Here is a 19,413-nt window from a genome sequence, read left to right on the forward strand (position 1 = left end):
CCCCCCCCCCCCTGCCATTTTGTGGAAAGGTGTCGCTCTTAAGGGTTAGATGCACCCATAAAGGTTTGATTATGTGAGATTTAACATGTAAACAATATAGGTTTACATAAGCTACGTTTCTAGACATGTTTTATTGAATTTCAATGAGAAGTTACTTTATTTTCGTAACTATTTATTTCATAAATCTAAAAATATTCAAATGGAAAGGGAATGTTGGATTTAAATTTGAATAAAATGTTTAAAATAAAATTTATCTGTTTTCTTCCTTCTTTTTTCCCTCCTTGCATTCTCTTCAATCTAAATGTACGTCTTAAGGCATCTTGATTGATTATTGAGGTCATTGAAAAAAACTAGGGAAAAACAGTTTTAGCTGGATGCAAATACTTTGTGCAGAGCAGAAGCTGCGCGAGCGCACGCATACAGACCCCAACACTGCAAGAGTTGGCGAAAGGGAGTGGTTTTGATGGGCCAAATAATGGAAGCATGTTTCAGCAAATTTTGCTTGTGATCTGCTTGGATGGAAAGAAAAGTTGGGAGAGAAGAAAATGGGAGGAGAGAAAATAGAGAAGGAAAAACTAGAGGAAAAATGTTATCATTCCTCTTGCTTAGATATATGAGAGAAAATACAGAGAGAAGAAAATTAATAAATATCTAAATGACTAAAATATTATTATCAAATATATCATATTTAAAATTAAATTAAATTAAATATTGTGATAGAAAGATTATACTAACATTGGCATCATCAAATAATTAAAATCAAGTTATTTGGTTGATATACATTTTCAGATTATTATATTTTAAAGCCAAATTATTTAATAAAAATATTGTTTTAAGATAAAAAAATAAAAAATGAATAAATTTTTAAATATAATAAAAGAAAATAAATATGAAAAGTAAGAGATAGTAGGTGTAGTTATGAAAATCTTGTTTTCCTTTCCAAATCTCTCTATATATGGAGAGAAAATTTGAAAAGAAAATGAGGCATAGGACCCATCTTATTTTCTCCCCCACTTCCTTCCTCCCACATTTTCTCTCCTACCCAAGCAAGAAAAAAGTTGTTTCCCCTCATGTTTTCTTCTCTTGTTTTCTTTCCTCCCTAATTTTCCCTCAATCCAAGCAGGGGGTTCATTTCTTTATACTCCGGCAATTGTCTTTTTGAAAATGTGTAAACTGTAAAGGAGGATGCAAAGCTCTTTTAAAATATGCTTACAGGTTTACCTCGTTGGAAAAAATAGAAAAATTACTATAAGATCTCAAGCAAAGGAGATAATTACCAAAAAGACTTAAACTTATCATTATAAAATTGTTCTATTGTCACTAGGATCTTTTAATAATGTTTTTTCTTTGGGACTTCATAGCTATTCTCCCTTTAAAAATTTTGAGAAAAGTAATTTTTTTTAAAAGAATCTGATCGATTCAATCAAAACCTTTTCCCTTTTTCCGGTTTTAACCAGATTCACTGATTTTTAATTGGCTAACCTCATTCTCTGAATTGGTCCAATGATCAGTTAAAAGGTGTAACCAACCATTAAAGCAGCAAAATCAAAACTAAAAGAAACAAAAATGTTGGATTAACTTATTTTAAGTGATTTTATATTTTACAAATATACACACACACGAGTGGATTTGTCTCATAAAACACCAAAAAGCTTTACTTACTGATGCCCTCCTAGATCACCGGGGATAACCTCCATGTTCACCAGCGAATCGGCATATCCCCTCCTGGCCATGGCTTTCGTATGAGAAAAATAGAATGAAAGGAAGGCGAGAAAATTTTTTAATGAACTCTATTTAAAAAATTAAAAAAATAGGGTTAAAAGCTTTTAATTAATTTTTATTATTCTTTTATCGTACAACTTTTTTTATTAAAATTTTGAAACTTTACTTCTCCAATTTTTTAAATTAAACTTATTAAAAAATTTTCTCCTTTCCATTTCCCCATATATTGAGCAAATAATTCCTTATACTTATTAATTTTGTGAATACTTGTAAAAAAATTTTGGGATAAGTTATGCAAATTAAAAATATCATCCAAAGAAAATTTAATATCTCTGCGTGTTTGTTGCCGCCCGTAGGCTCATGAGAAAAGATTTAAAAATGTCATCCGAAACATTTTATATGTTTGGGCTTCATATTATGGGCCCGGTGGACTAGAGGGCCTTCGTGTGGTATCGTTCATGTTGTGGCTCGAAGCGAACTAGGGTTTCCCATAGTCCTTTCATATAAGAATAACAAATCGCGGTGCAACTTCGTTCTACATACCGAAGGCCATCGGCGAGGCTAGAGAGAAGCTCCCATAATAGACGCCATGGTGAAGATGTTTTTCTTCTATCTCGTTCATTATCTGTTCGTTCTTCATTCCCTCGTTGTGGTTTATTGATATTTCTTTTCTGTTTGTTTTTAATGTATTTTTTAGGTGAAGTACTCAAGGGAGCCGGACAATCCTACCAAGTGTAAGTGCCCTTTTGCTTTCTTAAGCTCATAATATCTGATAATCTTCTATCTTTTAGTTTTAAGCTGTTCGGGCGGGCTTTAATGGAGCTATATGACGATGTATTGTCTGCTTAAGTTCCGCTGTTAGCGATCATTTTCCTTTACCATTAGAGCTGCATTCTTTTGGTGGGGGTTTGGAATATTATGATTTTGAGATGTAGGTTTTTGATTGAATCATTTCATCTGATATGCAATTTTGCTCCGTTTTGCAGCCTGCAAGGCTAGAGGCTCCGACCTCAGAGTCCATTTCAAGGTACTAATCTCTAATTGGTCATTGTCTTATTAACGTTATTTTGAACGAATGTGTATAATTACTGTGCCATTTGTATGCAGGGTTAGTTCTTTTTTGTCATCATTGATCCATTCCAGCTCTCTATTTCCAAATATTGTATTTTTATGAATTACAAGGAGAATGTCTGTCTATTTCTTAACCTTGCACCTTTCCAGTTACAGCATTTTTTTAACATAAATTTTCTGTGAATGAATGTTGCAATGTGTATTATGTTATATTAACTACTGGGCTTTTTCAGATATAGTGCTTGAATTATAATACAACGAAATAATGGAGCTTTTGGAAACAGAATTTCCATTCCTAAGTAAATAGGAAAACCTGATAAAAAAGCAGGGGTCTGGTTTCCGTCATGAGCAGGTCTCTCGTAGATTTCAGGAACAGCATCACCATTGTTATTGGGTGAACCTATGTCTTGTTTGTGGCTGAAGGTTCAGTAAATGATGGAACATCTGCTTTACTTGCACACATCTATGAATCATACTTAACTTTGGTGTGCATACACATAGTTAATAAAGGTGCTGGAACAGACCTTTTTCAACCTTACTTTCATCACGCATGCAGCAGTTTTTTGTTCTTCCCAAAAAACTTATTTGAATGAATGTGGCAGCGCGCATTATTGTCTGAATTGAGTGATTTTCCACCAAACAGTTATACTTTTAAGTTCAACTCAATGTGATAAATGAGCTTTAGTCCATTTGCTAGAAGCCTATTGCTAGGGAATTAGGTAAACCTGATAAAAAAAAGCAGGGGTCTGGTCTCCTTTATGAGCAGGTCTCTCGTAGATTTCAGGGATATCATCGCCATTGTTATTGGGTGAACCAATGTCTTGTTTGTGGCTTAAGGTTCAGTAAATGATGGAACATCTGCTTTACGCCCACCCTTCTATGAATCATATTTAACTTTGGTATCCATACACGTAGTTAGGCCTTTTTCAACTTGCATTCTTCATGCATCCAGCAATTTTTTATCCAGAACTTTTCTCTAAATGATTGTTACAGTGTGTATTACGTTGTCTGAATTACTGAGTGAGTTTTTACCAAACAGTTATGGTTTAAGTGCAATTCAATGAAATAATGGAGCTTTAATGCATTTGCTGGAAGCCTATTATTAAGGAGATAGGTAAACCTGATTAAAAAAGCAGGGGTCTGATTTCCTTTATGAGCAGGTCCCTCGTAGATTTCAGGGACATCATCACCATTGTTATTGGGTGAACCTGTGTCTTGTTCGTGGCTGAAGGTTCAGTAAATGATGGAACATTGCTTTACTTGCATACACCCGCAAGTCATATCTAAATTTAGTAACTATAAAGATCCCAAAATACCTTCTTTTTTTTTTTTTAACCAGGAGAAATGTCTTTTGTGAATGAATGGCATGATGCGTATAATTTCATATTAATAAATTATTAGGATTATTTTGTTAGCACGAGACAGTACCAGCCTTGATAAAGGTGTACTGTTTGGAAGCTAGGAAATAGGGAAAACCTGATGAAAAAAGCAGGGATTTGTCATATTTTATGAGCAGGTCTCTCGTAAACTTCAGGGACATCATTTCCATTGTTATTGGGTGAACCTCTGTATCTTGTTTATGACTGAAGGTTCAGTAAATGATGGAACATGTATGATAGTTGCATATATTTATTTATGAAAATATGCTTGTAAACTTGTGGTCCTTTTATATTTGCTTACTGTGACTTTTGAATTTTCTAATGGTTTATTGGCTTTTTGATGTCTACAGAATACTCGAGAGACTGCCTTTGCCATCAGGAAGTTACCCTTGGCAAAGGCTAAGAGGTACTTGGAGGATGTTCTAGCACACAAACAAGCCATTCCATTCCGAAGGTTTTGTGGTGGAGTTGGTAGGACAGCTCAGGCTAAGAATAGACATTCTAATGGGCAAGGGCGTTGGCCTGTTAAATCAGCTAAATTCATTCTAGACTTGCTTAAGAATGCTGAGAGTAATGCTGAAGTACGTCATATGATTATCTGGTTGCTTCCTATTGGTGTTAAATGTTTACCACATTTTTAACTTCTTACTGCTTTCTTCCAGGTGAAAGGTTTGGATGTCGATGCCCTCTATATTTCACATATCCAGGTTAATCAAGCACAGAAGCAGAGACGCCGCACCTACCGAGCTCACGGAAGGATCAACCGTATGTCAGAAATCTTGAGATCTTAGTGTCAACATTACTGTGTGCTTTTATTGATTTTGAATCTCTTTTTGGCAGCTTATATGTCATCTCCCTGCCATATTGAGCTTATTTTATCTGAGAAGGAAGAACCTGTGAGGAAGGAGGTATTGATTGTTAATATGGTTATTGTCTTGTTTTCCCCTTCACATCACCTGTCTAACATGGATGCATTGTTGGTCTTGCAGCCCGAGACCCAGTTGGCCACAAGCAAGAAAGCCTAAGCCCTTCGAAGCGGCCCTTCATCTTAAATTGCCTGTGTAACATCTGATCGAAGACCCAATATTTTTAGAGTTTATTGAGAATTTTGTTGCTCTTTAGTTATCACATTGGTATGAGTTCTTCCTAGCTTGATCAAGTATGTTTTCTTTTATACGATGTTTAATCAAATTTGGTTTTCTTTCTCGGATAACTTTATCGTCCATGTGTTTGGCTGGTTTCAACTTTCACCTCAAATTCGAGTTCTTGTTAGCCACATCTAGCAAGTATAAAAGATTTAGCTCGCTGCGATATGTCCAATTCAAGTTGATAATCGATCGAATCTTTTTTTTTTTGACCGAAGGGGATCGAGTCTTCTAATTGAACTATCAAGATTTGGAAGAGAGTAGGTGGAAGCTGGGTCTTGAACTGAAGACAAAATGTTTTGTTTGGGCATGAGAACTGAAAGCCAAGTTTGATTGTTCCTTCGAAATCTTAATTTGATTTTAATTTATTTTACATGTTTTTGAAAATTGATCGACATGGTTGTAACTCGACAAGATTTAAGGTTGGGATTCATGCAAAACTTTGACTGGCAGTTGTCCTTGAGTCGTATCAAGCTTCAGTTGAGAGTTAAAACTCGACTGAAAAAGATTGGAGGGCAGAATCGGTGAAATTCGAAAAGATGAAAATTGAACGTGTATAACTTACTTTTATGGGAAACGGGGGCCTCGTCCGTTCCTGGTCTAAACTTTTTATGCAATTATTACGATTGTTATGTGCATGAGAGAGGGAGATGAGCTGTGATATGAAAAATGTGTGAAATATTTTTGCTAATGTTCTTGTTATCCTACTCCTCCCCACCTCGTGGCAATTACTATGGCAGCCAAATCAACGTGTCTTGAAAAGTTAACCAAATCTAATATTTCAATCACTATCATGGACTGAGCATCACCCAAGTTCAAAACACAGCCTGGGCAAATCTCTTTGGCATGCGGCTGCTCTATCTTGTTGGGATCAGGCTCCGCCTGTACCGTATTCGAATTGGCCTGACAGAAATGAAAAATTCCAAATGCTCACAACAATCCTCCTCCTCGACCTTCCACATTCTACCACACCATCGAGGATCCGTTTACAACTAGCATACTAAAATTTTATAAATGTATCAGGTAGGAGTAGATGTTGCTATATTTGTTGGTTTGTGAAAATAAGGTGCGTTCACTTTCATCTGCTTCTCACACTCCTCCACTGCCTGCCATTCTATCACACCATGGAATTAGAGCACACAAGGGAACACGCATAATTAGGATTGCCAAATGCTGATGCGAACAATTGCTGCGACATATACATCCATATATATATATATATATATTTAAATAAATAAATCACAAGTTGAGTTAGGTTTTCATAGTTTAGAAGATCTTGTATAATGTCGGAGATAGAAATTCTAGAGGCCCAGAACCTGCCATTGTCAATGTTGAAATTCCTCTGTTCTTGAGTTGACACTGCCTTTTTTCGTCCCTTGTATCAGGTGCGACGCCTCGTTTCTTTCGTGCTAACATGAAGGCAGCCAATTTTGGATAGCATTTTTCCGCCCGAAGCGTTCCGGATAGCATTTTTCCAACACTCTGCCTTTACGAGAGCTATAGCGTTCGCTTGAGAAGTCCCACATCGAGGAAATCCAGCTTTGAGGAAGGCGAGGCTGTGGTATATAAAGAAACCGAAGAGACACGTTTATAGCATCTTTGCGCTTGGGGCAATGACGCAGCTAGTGAGGTTCTAACCGAGGCGCGTCTATTGCTGGTTGAAAACTATTTCCAAACCCCCTCTTAGGCCTGGGTTTGGCCCAGGCCTTTGAGAATTTCTGGAAGGGCTCCCTCCGGGGTAAAGCCCTGCAATGCTAGTTTTTGATCTTTTTGCTTCTGTATTTTGTTGGGTTCGAGTTCCTGTTCAATACCCCTGTGTTGTGTGTATTGGTACGAGATCGAGTGCTCCGTCTCCATTTTGACTGATTGGTATTCAGGGAAGTAAATATTACTTGAATTGTTTGGGGATTCTCGTGCGTCATTGAGATGCATGCCTTTGTTCAGCTTGGCAATTCATAAATGGAGTAGATACTTCGTGAGACATAAATTTTCTGTTTGTGCTGGGAGAGATATGTTAACCCTTTGAAAAGTATTCGGCTTACATTTTGATACTGGAAAGGGTAGAACCTAGCAGAGAGCTGATGCAGATAATGCTGTCGGCATTTTCAGTGATTACATTGGCAAGTACTTATCGCCATCTTCTTATTAAATGGTTGGATCCAAGTGAGGTTGAAAAGCATCCGAAGTCCCAGCAAGGTTTGAAGGTAAATTCAAAGAGGTAATTCCACCAAGACTCTTGTTGGCGCTGGTGTGGTGATGTTCCATTGAGCTTAATCCAGTGCTTTGACGCTGTCTGGGATTTCTGTATTATTTTCCTCCCCTGCCACCCCTAATCTATATCCAAAGAATCCCGATTTTTCTTTGCTTTAGATATCTGATATTTCTAGTAGCCTGTTTTTATATGTTCTTTTGCGGTTCCAACTTTACCTTTTATTGCTATCCTTTGTATATTGCACACTACTCTCGAATTTGATCATTTCCATCATCCGGAAGTGGATCCTCTCCTCCGCTAAACCCTCATGGAACAGAGAAAGAAATATGTACCTTAGTATTGTATATAAATATCTGCACCTCTTTTTATTTTATGGCGCTATCTCGTGCCTCTGAAGTGTCTACGCTAAATTTATACGCTATAGACTGCTAGACGAAGAGGATGTCCTATCCCATGAAGTGTTGATTTTTGCTTGACACGCAATTTCTTCGCGCATTCGAAAGCCTTGGCAAGAAAGATGTCGAGCTCGAGGCGGGTACACAGTCTCCTGGTTGAAACGCGAGGAAAAGCTTCTGCACTTAGAAGCAAGGATAGCACAGTACTTCTACCAGACTTCTTTTTAAGGAAAATCAACTTCCATTAGAATAAAAAGGATCACAGTGCAACTACACATGATTACAATACATCTCTGTGGTAAAGAACCAAATGTGGAAAGCAGTACTCATGCCACACATGAATAAGAAAGGTGGCAAAGTGAAAAGGAGTTTGCAAATGGTTTTGTTAATGTCATTTTTACAGCTTGATCAAGCAAAAAGAACTATTTACAATGCCTATTGCGATGTGTTTCATGTTCTACGGGTCTTCATTCTTCAGAGCCCTCAAAACAGGATCACTCTCTTCATCAAGCAAATTGTCGTCGTCATCTAGCTCTTCTTCCAACTCGTCTAAAAGTGATTGGTTAATCCTCTTCCGAGACTGCCTCCTATGCTTCTTGGGTTCTAGTCGTGGTTCTGCTTTCTGGACACCCATGTCTCCCACCTTGTACCTGCAAAAGAAATCACGGGCCAAATAGAAGTTACTTACTACGCATCACCCGGAAAAGAAAATCATACCAAATTATAATCTCTGTTGGTATAGAGGTACTTCCAAAAAGGATTTTGGAATGAGGCCATTCACCACATCCCCAAGAAAAAATATGAATCCAGGAATTTTACCATACCTTATATCTCCTTCTCTTTTTGTTCCAAATGTCCTTAGCTGGAACTCTTCTCTGATTCTAATTTCATCAACAAGTTGAAAATAGTATTGGTATCTTTCCCAGTCCCCTTTCACGATGCATCCAGGTTCACCAAGATGCAAGCAATTGTTGAATGAACATTTTGCAGGCTCATTGGCACTAAGCATTTTCCGAATCTGAAAGAAAAAGAAAGAAGATGCTGTCAGCTTAGACAGGGAAACGAAGCCAACACTGAGGTGCGTCAAATATTAAATAAACACAACACAGACTTCCGGAAAAGTTTGGGCAAGTGATTGCTTTGTCACTTTCAATAAGCTAGGCTGGTTAAATCCAGGAGTATCGGCGATAAAACCCCCTCCAGATAACGGAAGCAGAGAAACATTGCGAGTTGTATGCCTTCCTCTGCCACTTCTTGTTGAAACCTCCCCAACACGCTGACTTTCAAACAACTTGCTGCCTAAAATCTGAAAACAGTACACATACACAAGTAATACAAGTAACAAACTCCAACAAAAGGTAGAAAATACTAACAAAAACAAGATCTAAAGAGACAAAACATACAGGTTCAAACCAATTATCCTCGTCTGTACCATTCGAAACAGGATTGTTCTTGCTTCTAAGAGCATTGATCAAACTAGACTTCCCAACACCGCTTGGACCCACAATTACGGTTGTTAGATCCCTTAACTTGAATGCAAGAAGATCAATCCCATGTCCGGATTCGACACTGCAAAATAGTGGTTCATAACCCCAGCTGCGTAGCCTAGACTTCCATGAACCCAGAGTCTACATATTTTATTAAAAAACATGTTATCGAGAAACTTGAAAAACTGAAGACGAGTCAAAGCCATTAAGAAGTGAATCATAGCTGGGCTGCAATTTAAATAAACCAATGGATAAAGGATGGCTAAAGCACTAATTCCATAACAGTTCAAGAAACTCACTTCCAAATTCCAATCCACTACCATTTAGTAATTAGGCAGTAGGAACAAACTTCCGCCATGCTTTTTAACAAAAATTGGCGGTTGAGCTAAAAGTGAAATGTTAGAGCATATGTATCACCTAGCCTACCTTTTTTATTTTCATCTCGGTCACCTAATCTTCCTCAGACTTGTGATTACTGGACATTAAAAAAAACCTAGATAATGCGGAAAAATTTATTTCACTTCAGCCTTCAACACTAAAAGAATTCTGATTGAAATGATCGTCCAAATGGTAAGAAAAACATAGATTCGAATTTTCTAGAAAGACTAATCACGAAGATGAAGTTAAGGATAACATCTAACAAATGCGTACTTAACCTCTTTATCCACAAGCTCAGTCTTGTTCAGTGCTAGCGTGACAGGTAACCCAGTTGACTCAGCTTCCACCAGAAAGCGAGTGAGTGAAAACGGCTCAAGCTTAGGTTGTTCAAGCGAGAAAAACACCAGCAAATGGTCCACATTAGCAACCGGAGGATCAAGTATCTCAGAATTTCTCTCGAACACATTTTCAATCATGCCCCTTCGGTCCACCCAGTCAATAGAACCTACCAGCACCTTATCACCAACCATCACCCTTCTCTTTATCTTCTTCAACAAATTCCTCACAAAACATAGCAGCTCAATTCGAGCAGATGAAGAAGATTGTTCAAGACCCTCATCGGAAGCTTCCGATGAGGGGAGAGATGGGACGATGACGCGCATAATGTTGGCATGAGAAGCGGCCACTAGACCGATGGCCTGGGATTCAGAGAGAGGGGGATGGTCATCTCGGGAGAGAACAGGAGCTAGAGAGGAATAGTCCTTGAACCTTTCTTTAGCTTTGAGAAGATTCTTGTTAGGTGCCTGTCTTTCCTGCAGCCTCTTGGAGACATTGTTAGGGTTTCGCTGCCTGGCAGCAATCGAGAAGCGGCGGATAATGTTGCTAAAGACTGGAAGCGGGGCGGCGGCGGCGGCCACCGCGCGGTGGCGCAGTATGAGGGAAGATCCAAACGACATGAGGAAAAAAGAACTAGTTTGGGAACTTTAAAAGCCTATTTCCTACTACAGAAACAGAATCAAGAACTCAATCTACGATCGATCTTTAAAGGCGATGTATGAAGTTGTAGAGTGGGTAGTAACATCCAGTTGCTTCTTCTGAAATCCACTTTTGTTTTCAGCTCTCTCCCACCGGAATACCAAATCCGGAAGGCGATCAGCCAGCCCATGCGACGGTTCGTTTAAGCCTTTAGGGGGTCCCTCAAACTAAACGACACTTTGTTGGCCACACTAAACGACGTCTTAACTGCAACAGTTGTCCACGACCCTGACTGCGGCAATGGCAAACGACGGATTTGGGCCTTAAACGACCTAACATAAAATTGGGCTGTGGGGAAGGGGGCTAGAGCCGCTCAATCCGCCAAGCTGCTACAAGGTGACAGGTTAGATTAAAAAAAAATAAAGAACCATTTTGATGTGGTTTTTTTTCAACTCGCAACCCTCCAACTTATGGGTCAACCCGCCAGCCCTTTTTTTTCACTATTTTTATTTTTATTTTAATAAAAATTTTTTTGTCATTTTCATTTAATTTACATGAAAATTTGTATTTTGTTAGAGATTTTGATTCTAAATTTGATTTCTCATTTTTTTATTTTTTATACTAATAAAATAATTATTAAAAATAAATTATATATTTATATTTCAACTTTTGAGATTAATTTAATCATATAATTATTTAAAAATATAAGAATAAGAAGAATTTGATCTATAAAAATTTATAATTTAATTTAAAAAAATTTTATAAAAAGGACAGAGGTTGGCGGGGCGAGTTGGCAAAATGGGAGCCAGTCAGGAAGCGGTCTTTTTAGGATCAACCCGCATGGTCTCGAGCCTGTGGCAGGCTAGCCTGCACCTCTATTGGGGATAGAGGAAGTGGTCTGTTTTCTTTTCTTTTTTTTTTTTTTACCGTCAGAAAGTGGTCTATTACAAACGCCTAAATTTGATATGCGGACTGAGATGAATTAGTATTTTTCATTTATAATAAAATTGTACTTATTTTAATTCTTTTTATGAATTGGTATCGTTTTGTGTCTCTTGGATTGTTTATGACTTTATGATGTGCTCGTAATCATTATAATTTGTTACAAGTATGACATCAGTGTTAGTGTTTGGGGAAATGTAATGTGCGAGGGAGAAAATTTGCACACAAAGCAGTTCTTTTTCACAAGGGCATGAGGATTGAGGACTAGTCGATTGATTATAATTTCCCAAGAATACACAACAGTCATCGCTTTCGCTTATCCCTCTCAAAAAACTGGGCTACTAAATGGGCCAAGTGCTTTTAAGCGGGCCATGGAAAGACAAATGAGGCCCAGTGCGCGGACTGAGTCTCCTGAAAAGAGAATTTGTAATACTAAAAAGAATTGGGTCTGACAGAAAAAATTAGTCACTCACGATACAGTAAATTAAGGTTTGAATTTTTGTTAGGAGAGGTATTCACATTTAGTACCGAAATTACCTTAAATGAGAATTTTCTTTAATAAAAGGATACATATACTTTGAAAAAAATAATTGCATTTGTTTTAAAAAAAAAAAAATAGTGGTATTTGCAAATTGCAATTGTAATTTTATTGTAATAAATGCCTCAAACTAAACTGATTCAATTCGCAGGAGTCTTATAGTCCATCATCAAATGGCCCAAGCCAATCCTCCAGATAACGAGTTGCTTTGCTCCATCCTAAATACTGTAAATTAAGATCATGATAAAAAATAAAAAAAGACAACAAGGACAGCATTTATTTTCTTATTTTCTTACATTTTTTATACAATTATTTAATACTTTTTTGGTCCTTAATATAAAACCTATTTAACTAATTTGATCAGATTAACAAAGTTATATAAGTTAGTTAATTATAAGAAAAGTGACACATTTTTCCTAAAACACCATAATCATCTTTCTTAATACTCCCCCTCCTTCTTCTACTTGATTATAGTTGAAGAAGTATCTAAAAGAATTATTTAGAAAAAATTAATAAATATAAAAATAGATTTTATATTTAGGATCAAAACCAACTCAATAATTGAATTCTATATTAAAAATCGGAAGAATATTAAATATTATTATCTCAAATTTGATTATGTTAAAAGATGGAACGGCCGTGGACTCCGCCGTTAATCTTCAATCAGCAAAATTAAGGAACAAAGGAAGCATTGAATGTACGTTCTGAAGCTAGAGTATCATGATAAGACTTTGTCGGCCACCGAATCTACTCTTTCGTACTATTCTCTGTTCTTAATATAAAAATTTAGGGAAAATTCCAGAAAAGGTCCCTCGAATATATGAAATCCCAAATTGGGTCCTAGAATTTCCAAAATGACAGAAAGGGTCAGTGACCCAATCTGTCATTTTTGAAATTAAGATCATTGACAATTTACCCCTGACTAAGTGAGTAGTTATTCTCTATACAAATTCTAGGTAACGCTTACACTGTTCTAGTGATTACAAGATTAGTTGTAGTTAATAATTACAAGATTAGTTACTTAATAATAAGGTGCCTGACTATGAAAAAGTGAATAGTTATTCTCTACACGAATCTAGGTAATACTTACATTTTCTAGTGATTACAATTAGTTGTAGTTAATAACAAGACACCTAAATATGAAAAAACGAGTAGTTATTCGCTACATGAATCTAGGTAATGCTTAAACCCTTATAGTGATTTCTTAAATCATTGTAGTGAATGAATATAATGAGGGCAAAAATTGTCAATTCCTCTTGATTTGCAAAATGACAGATTGGGTTACTGACCCTTTCTGTCATTTTGGAAATTCCAGGACCCAATCTGGGATTTCATATATTCGAGGGACCTTTTCTGGAATTTTCCCAAAAATTTATCTTATTTTTATTTTGATTTTTAAAATAGTCATTATAATAATAGTAATTTTAACAGAAAAATAATATCTATTTATTACAAATAACTAATTTAAATAATTTTTTTAATCTCCTCAAATTAGTTAACTAGCTCTTATATTAAAGATTGGAGATAGTATTTTATATATTACTTCCAGTACTTAATATAAGAGCTAGTTTGACTTTCAATTTAGTCATAAATATAAGATCTCAATTTATTTTATCTTTATATTTATCGATTTTTTCACAGTAGTTCTTATAGTAGTTGCACATATTAAAAATTCAATTAAATAGTAATTCAAACTAATACATATAATTAACAATAGTATTTTAGAGAAGACAACATATATTTATTATAAATAACTAACTTAAGGACCGGAAATAGTATAAAATATAGAATTTAAAAAATTAATTATTTATAAAAAAAATATGTTGGTTTTCACGAAATACTCTTTTAATACTAATTTGTATTTATCAGATTTATGGGAATTTTTTTAATATATGAAATTAATCATGATAATTTTAAATAAATTATAAACTTATGAGATAAAATAATTTTTTAAGAAATAAAATAAATTGAAATCTTACGTATGATATCAGAATAAATTCCTCAATTTGATCTTTATATTTAAAATAGCAAATGCGTATGTGTATAGTACACCACTGGTTTTAGCTTCAGCGTGAATGCTGCTCGGAGCAGTCAGAAAATTGCTTAATCTGGTTTGACAGGATATCTCCCTTTTTTTTTTTTGGGGGGGGGGTGATTAATTAATTATTATACTCTTTTAATCTTTAATATAAAATTTATTTAACTAATTTGATTAGATTGAGAAAGCTAGGTAAATTAGTTAATTATAAGAAATATGACATGTTTTTCCCAATACACTATAATTACTTTCTTAATATCCTCTTTCTCTTTTCACTTGATTATAGTTGGTGAAGTATTTATAAGGATAATTTAAAAAAATTGATAAACTATAAGAAACAGGATTATATTTAATATTTAAGATAAAAATTAATTTAATAATTAGGTGGGTATTAAATTATTAATATGGTACCAGTGTCCCGGGTCTAATGTCTTCGAGAGTGGGCATCATTAGAAATGGGAAATTCTGTGCGTTTATGCCATCCTCACCAAACGATGATCATCTTTAAGAATGTATGTTTGGCATGCAATAGGATGTGGGCACGTGGCTCTGAACCCATCTTTGACCGTGCGGCACGCGCCTTTTCGGTCTTCCCATCTTCTTCTTTAATTGTTTATCGCCTTGCAGGGAAATTTGGGGTGGGTGATATGCGATGATGTGATATAGAATAAATAAATAAATATTGGATATGGCATCAGATATATTTATGCTACGTTTGGTATGTTGGAATTGGGCCTAAAGAATTGGAAGTGGAAGTGGAATCCAAATTTAACCTGTTTGGTGTGTGTGAAGTGGGTTCCTGGTGGAAGTGGGTTCCATCAAATTTGATGGAACTCGGTTCCTTGGCTATCTCCATGGAACTGAGATGAGTTCTCAGAACTGAAATTTTATGACCATTTTATCCTCTATTGTTTTATTAATTGACAAACTTACCCATCATAATATAACCGCACCTTTCTTATCCTCCCATGACCGACGGCCACCTTTTCACCCATCCTCCCCTCCGATGTCTTCCTCCGGCATCTACTTCCAGCGGTCATGGCCTTCCCCTCCAGCATCCCCTTTAATCTCTTTTTTTTTTTTTTTGCATTCCTCCATGGCTTCTCCTCCACCAGATCTCACTTCTTGTCACTGATCTCGTATACTCCCTCGTTGCTATAGCGGAAGCACGAGCTCAGGTCATTTCCCTTCGATCTCGTCTTCTCCCTTCGGTCTCGTGCTCATGTCGTCTTCTCCCTTCAGTTTTGTTGTCAATGTCCTTCACTTCTCTTCTCGTCCAGTAATGTGAACCCAGATTTGATGCCTCATCTCCACTACAGATCTTCGTTGTGGCAGCTTGTCAATTTGTGACTATAATGAACTTGGTCCCTCTCCGTATACTCCTACTCCTTCTCCACTAGTTTGGCCGAAGCTCATCACAGACAAAGGTCATAATTTCTGAGCAATTGCTCTGTGTTGTTTTGATGCTGCGATGCTTTGAATATAGGATTAGTTTTTGTAGTTCTTGACAAATCTGGGTTTGATTGAGAAGAACTGAGATTGATTTTCTGATGAATGAGTTTGTTTTCAATTTGATTGGTCATTAGTTTGACTTTGCTGGTCAGTAGAAAATTTTCCGACAATGCTCCTTTGGACGCTGGTCGTGGATGAAGGAGAGGTGAAAAGATATTTTTGGAGGGTATCTTGGTATTTTCTTATTACAAAGATATATTAATTAAAAATTATATCTCAATTCCATCATCCTACCAAACATGTTTTAGAACTCACTTCCACCTCCACTTCCACTTCTATTTCTACTTCCATTTCCACTTCCACTTCCATCAAAAACTCTTCCATCATACCAAACGAGGCATTAACATACATTGACAAAAAAATGTATAGTTCACATTACGGCGGCACAAGGGATATGAAAACAAGGGAGAAGAAAAAATTTTAACAAGCCGTATTTAAAATATTAAATTTTTTTTATTTTTTTAATTTTTTTAATTTTTTTAAATCAAACTCTTTAAAAATCTTTTTTGTCTTTCCCTTTTCAATTCTCTCGTACCAAACATTGCCTTCGTTTTTCAGTTTGATCAGTTTTGTAAGAAGTCATTGAATACGTAAATGTTTTTATTAGATTTGAAGGATTTGAAGGATGTTTGAGTGGAAAACAATTATGATTTTAAAATATTTTTATAGTATATGAAATAATATATGGATAAGTTTATCTCGTTTTATAAAAAATAATTTTAAAAAACATTCTTAATTGTTGCCAAGCACTTTTTTAGACAGGAACTAACATCTGTTCATTTTTTTCTCAATTTTTTCATAGAAGTATGGTTGTGTTTTTGAACGATGACAAATAAGACACAGTCATTTTTTTTTCCGCCTTGTGAAACCAACCTCAAATATCTATCAACCAAAAATCAAAATGAATTTCATTTTTCAGTTGTGGGTTTAGTGTTTGCTCAGCCCTCTATGGCCCGTCATTTCTAATATTACTTTCAGTTTTTAATATAAAAATTAGTTTAATTTTTAATTTGATTCTAAATATAAGATTTCAATTTACTTTATCAAAATATTTATTTTTTTTCAAATAATCCTTAAAATAGTTGCATATGTTAAGAAGTTATTATCAATTTGTAATTCAAACACACATGACTAAGAACATTAAAAAAAATAATATTTATTTACTACAAATAACTAATTTAACTAATTTTTTAATCTTTCTAAATTAGCTAAGTAGCATATAATCTTGTGTTGTTAGGGTCATCTTTCAATTGCTTTGGTGTGACCTGCTTTAGGGTGTTCGCCTTCGGGTGACTAGGCGCCTACCTTCTCTAGATTCTTTATAGCGCAACATGTTGAGAATTTAAGCATGATTTTCTTAAGTTTTTTCTGCCTCTCTTTTTCTTTAAAAATAAAATAAAAATTAGGTTTGTTAGTTTATGTTTCCTGAAGCGGACTCTTCTCATTGTTGGCCACACAAAACATGTCAAATACCTTATTTGGGCGAAACGAGTACTGAGCTATCAAACCACACCTGTCTAATAGTTGACATGAATTATTTTAAGTTATATTTTTTTTTGGCCAACAAATCGTGAGAATATTTATTGTTAATTCTAGTTTACTTTGAGCATGTAACTGTAAACTATGCTTCCTTTAATGTCATTTTGTCTTAAAGAAACGATGCGGTAATTTCTGGTTGTTTGCCGGTCAAGTGCAAGAGTTGCGTGTTGTCCTAATCTTATCCCATGATGAAGCGCTACCCGTCCATCGCTTTCTACAACCACTGGCCTTTTTGCTCCCATGCCTTGAAGCTATCCTATCACACTATTATGGACTTTAATTAACCCATCCCGTCCCACCCATCAAATTAAAACAAAACTCCACAATTTCAAATCTAAATTAGAATTAAATTAATATTTTCTTGCACGATAATAAAGATAAAATCAAACTCAACGATATAAAAAAACTAGCGAAGAGAAGAGAGTTACCTGAAAACTTGAAGTACTACTTCTGGTCCTTATAGAACTCGTTTGACTTTTTTTGATCATAATATAAAACCCTAATTCACTTTGTCTCTAATACTCTCCTCGTCCTTATTATAAGACCCCATTTGACTTTTTATTTGGTCCTAATTATAAGACCCCAATCCATTTTTGTCTCTATATTTATGCATTTTTTTCAAGATAATCCTTCTAATAATGATAGTTTTAGCTAATATACTTAATTAGCAAGATATTTTAGGAATGACAGTCATTTATTTATTATAAATAACCAACTTAACTCACTTCCTTAATCTCCTCAAATAAGTCATTGGATCTTATAATTAGGACCGAGGAGTATTTATGTATTTTTTTTAGGATAATCTTTCTAACAATGATAGTTCTAGTCAATATACTACCTGGTCCTTAATATAAGACCCTGTTTTAACTTTTATTTGGTCATAATATAAAATCCCAATCTACTTTGTCTCTTATATTTATATATTTTTTTCCAAGTAACCCTTCTATAATAAGAGTTCTAGTGAATACACTTGATTAGCAAGAATATTTTAGGAAAGATCATCTATTTAGGACAATAACTAATTCAATTTACTTCCTTAATCTCCTAAATTAGTCAACTGATTCTTATAATTAGGATCGGAGGTAGTACTTGATTAGTAATGATATTTTAGGAAACACAATATCTATTTATGACAAATAATTCTTAACTCTTTTCTTAATCTTCTCAAATTAGTTAATTATCTCTTATAATTAGGACTGGAGGTAATGATATACTAAGCTGCTGTAGCGGACTTCAAAAATGTTAGACAATAATTAATTTGATTAAAAAAAGACGGTTATAAACGTGCATCAATCCGTTTCTGTATAACAAAATGTATTAGGGATCTTATTATAATTAAGGTTCTTGGACGTAATTGCCATCCTTCCTTGTTAAGCCGCAGCAGTGCATCCCCAACATCACCGTCCATTAAGTCACGCCCCTCAAGGCGCGTGGGCCCCATGCTGGAACTGGACGAGGACTGCTATATGTTGCCCATTTTGTGAATGCGCTGTCCACGTCGCCCCCTGCGACTTGGACTTGGAACCCCAACCCATTCAACCCAACACCCCCACGTCCCCCTCATCACCTCAACAACCCCACCCCAAAGAGAATTATTTATGTTTTTATTTTTTCTTGAATCATATAAGTGTTTAATTTATTTTTAAAAATAATGTAAACCTCTCCAGATTTATATTAAAATATGCGCTCTTTCTTTCGAAAAAACACTTTACAAACTTTCATTTAAATATATCTTTTTAAGATTTTATTATGACTATACAATTTTTAGAAATGTAAGCATAAATGTCTTTTAAAGATCCAGTGACTATTTTCGTGATTTTAAAAATTAAAAGACTTGCTTTTGAAGGGATTTATACAACTTCTAGAAACTGGAAAACCGACAATACTGTAAATTTTGTGGGAGATATGTATAATATATTTTTTTTTGAAATGTTTATTAACTTTTTTTAAAATGAAAAATTCATATAATTTCAATGAAATTAATCTGTTTTATTATGCCAGATATTTCAACGAAATTAATCAGAGACCAAAATAATTTAGTTCCCAAATTTGTCAGAAGTTGGCTGATTCACCCACAAAT

General features: G+C 35.2%; 2 protein-coding genes and 5 non-coding genes across 7 annotated transcripts; 6 read left to right on the plus strand and 1 right to left on the minus strand.

The window, feature by feature from the left end:
- Positions 1 to 2,289: 2,289 nt before the first annotated feature.
- LOC114749440 (60S ribosomal protein L17-2) lies at positions 2,290 to 5,485 on the plus strand. The gene is made up of 7 exons (XM_028937944.1): positions 2,290 to 2,314; positions 2,420 to 2,456; positions 2,709 to 2,749; positions 4,523 to 4,753; positions 4,835 to 4,937; positions 5,013 to 5,080; positions 5,162 to 5,485. Exons 1-7 carry the CDS (start codon positions 2,312 to 2,314, stop codon positions 5,195 to 5,197), a joined length of 519 nt encoding a protein of 172 aa, XP_028793777.1. The 5' UTR covers positions 2,290 to 2,311; the 3' UTR covers positions 5,198 to 5,485.
- Positions 3,112 to 3,239, plus strand: LOC114749452 (small nucleolar RNA snoR74). The gene has a single exon (XR_003740562.1). It is a non-coding gene; the product is annotated as a small nucleolar RNA snoR74 (small nucleolar RNA).
- LOC114749451 (small nucleolar RNA snoR74) lies at positions 3,526 to 3,653 on the plus strand. Its single transcript, XR_003740561.1, has one exon. It is a non-coding gene; the product is annotated as a small nucleolar RNA snoR74 (small nucleolar RNA).
- Positions 3,920 to 4,047, plus strand: LOC114749450 (small nucleolar RNA snoR74). The gene has a single exon (XR_003740560.1). It is a non-coding gene; the product is annotated as a small nucleolar RNA snoR74 (small nucleolar RNA).
- Positions 4,276 to 4,405, plus strand: LOC114749449 (small nucleolar RNA snoR74). Its single transcript, XR_003740559.1, has one exon. It is a non-coding gene; the product is annotated as a small nucleolar RNA snoR74 (small nucleolar RNA).
- Positions 5,486 to 6,912: 1,427 nt separating the features above from the next.
- LOC114749448 (U4 spliceosomal RNA) lies at positions 6,913 to 7,063 on the plus strand. Its single transcript, XR_003740558.1, has one exon. It is a non-coding gene; the product is annotated as a U4 spliceosomal RNA (small nuclear RNA).
- A 1,082-nt stretch (positions 7,064 to 8,145) lies between these two features.
- On the minus strand, positions 8,146 to 10,960 carry LOC114749447 (small ribosomal subunit biogenesis GTPase RsgA 1, mitochondrial). The gene is made up of 5 exons (XM_028937949.1): positions 10,068 to 10,960; positions 9,328 to 9,552; positions 9,036 to 9,230; positions 8,749 to 8,942; positions 8,146 to 8,574 (listed from the first exon to the last, which is right to left on the minus strand). Exons 1-5 carry the CDS (start codon positions 10,743 to 10,745, stop codon positions 8,382 to 8,384), a joined length of 1,485 nt encoding a protein of 494 aa, XP_028793782.1. The 5' UTR covers positions 10,746 to 10,960; the 3' UTR covers positions 8,146 to 8,381.
- Between the last annotated feature and the right edge of the window lie 8,453 nt (positions 10,961 to 19,413).

The sequence above is a fragment of the Neltuma alba genome, unplaced genomic scaffold (assembly GCF_004799145.2).
Source record: "Neltuma alba isolate B1F8T4 unplaced genomic scaffold, ASM479914v2 tig00006051_pilon, whole genome shotgun sequence".
In the NCBI taxonomy this organism is placed as follows: Eukaryota; Viridiplantae; Streptophyta; class Magnoliopsida; order Fabales; family Fabaceae; genus Neltuma; species Neltuma alba.

Bases quoted from the DNA above. Each gene is read 5' to 3' on its own strand.
- LOC114749440 (XM_028937944.1), top strand. The intron at 2,457-2,708 runs GTAAGTGCCCTT...TCCGTTTTGCAG, and splicing joins GCCGGACAATCCTACCAAGT to CCTGCAAGGCTAGAGGCTCC. The intron at 4,754-4,834 runs GTACGTCATATG...GCTTTCTTCCAG, and splicing joins ATGCTGAGAGTAATGCTGAA to GTGAAAGGTTTGGATGTCGA.
- LOC114749447 (XM_028937949.1), bottom strand. From the start codon at position 10,745: ATGTCGTTTGGATCTTCCCTCATACTGCGCCACCGCGCGGTGGCCGCC. The intron at 9,553-10,067 runs GTTAAGTACGCA...TAAAATATGTAG, and splicing joins CTGAGCTTGTGGATAAAGAG to ACTCTGGGTTCATGGAAGTC. The intron at 9,231-9,327 runs GTATGTTTTGTC...TACTGTTTTCAG, and splicing joins AGGATAATTGGTTTGAACCT to ATTTTAGGCAGCAAGTTGTT.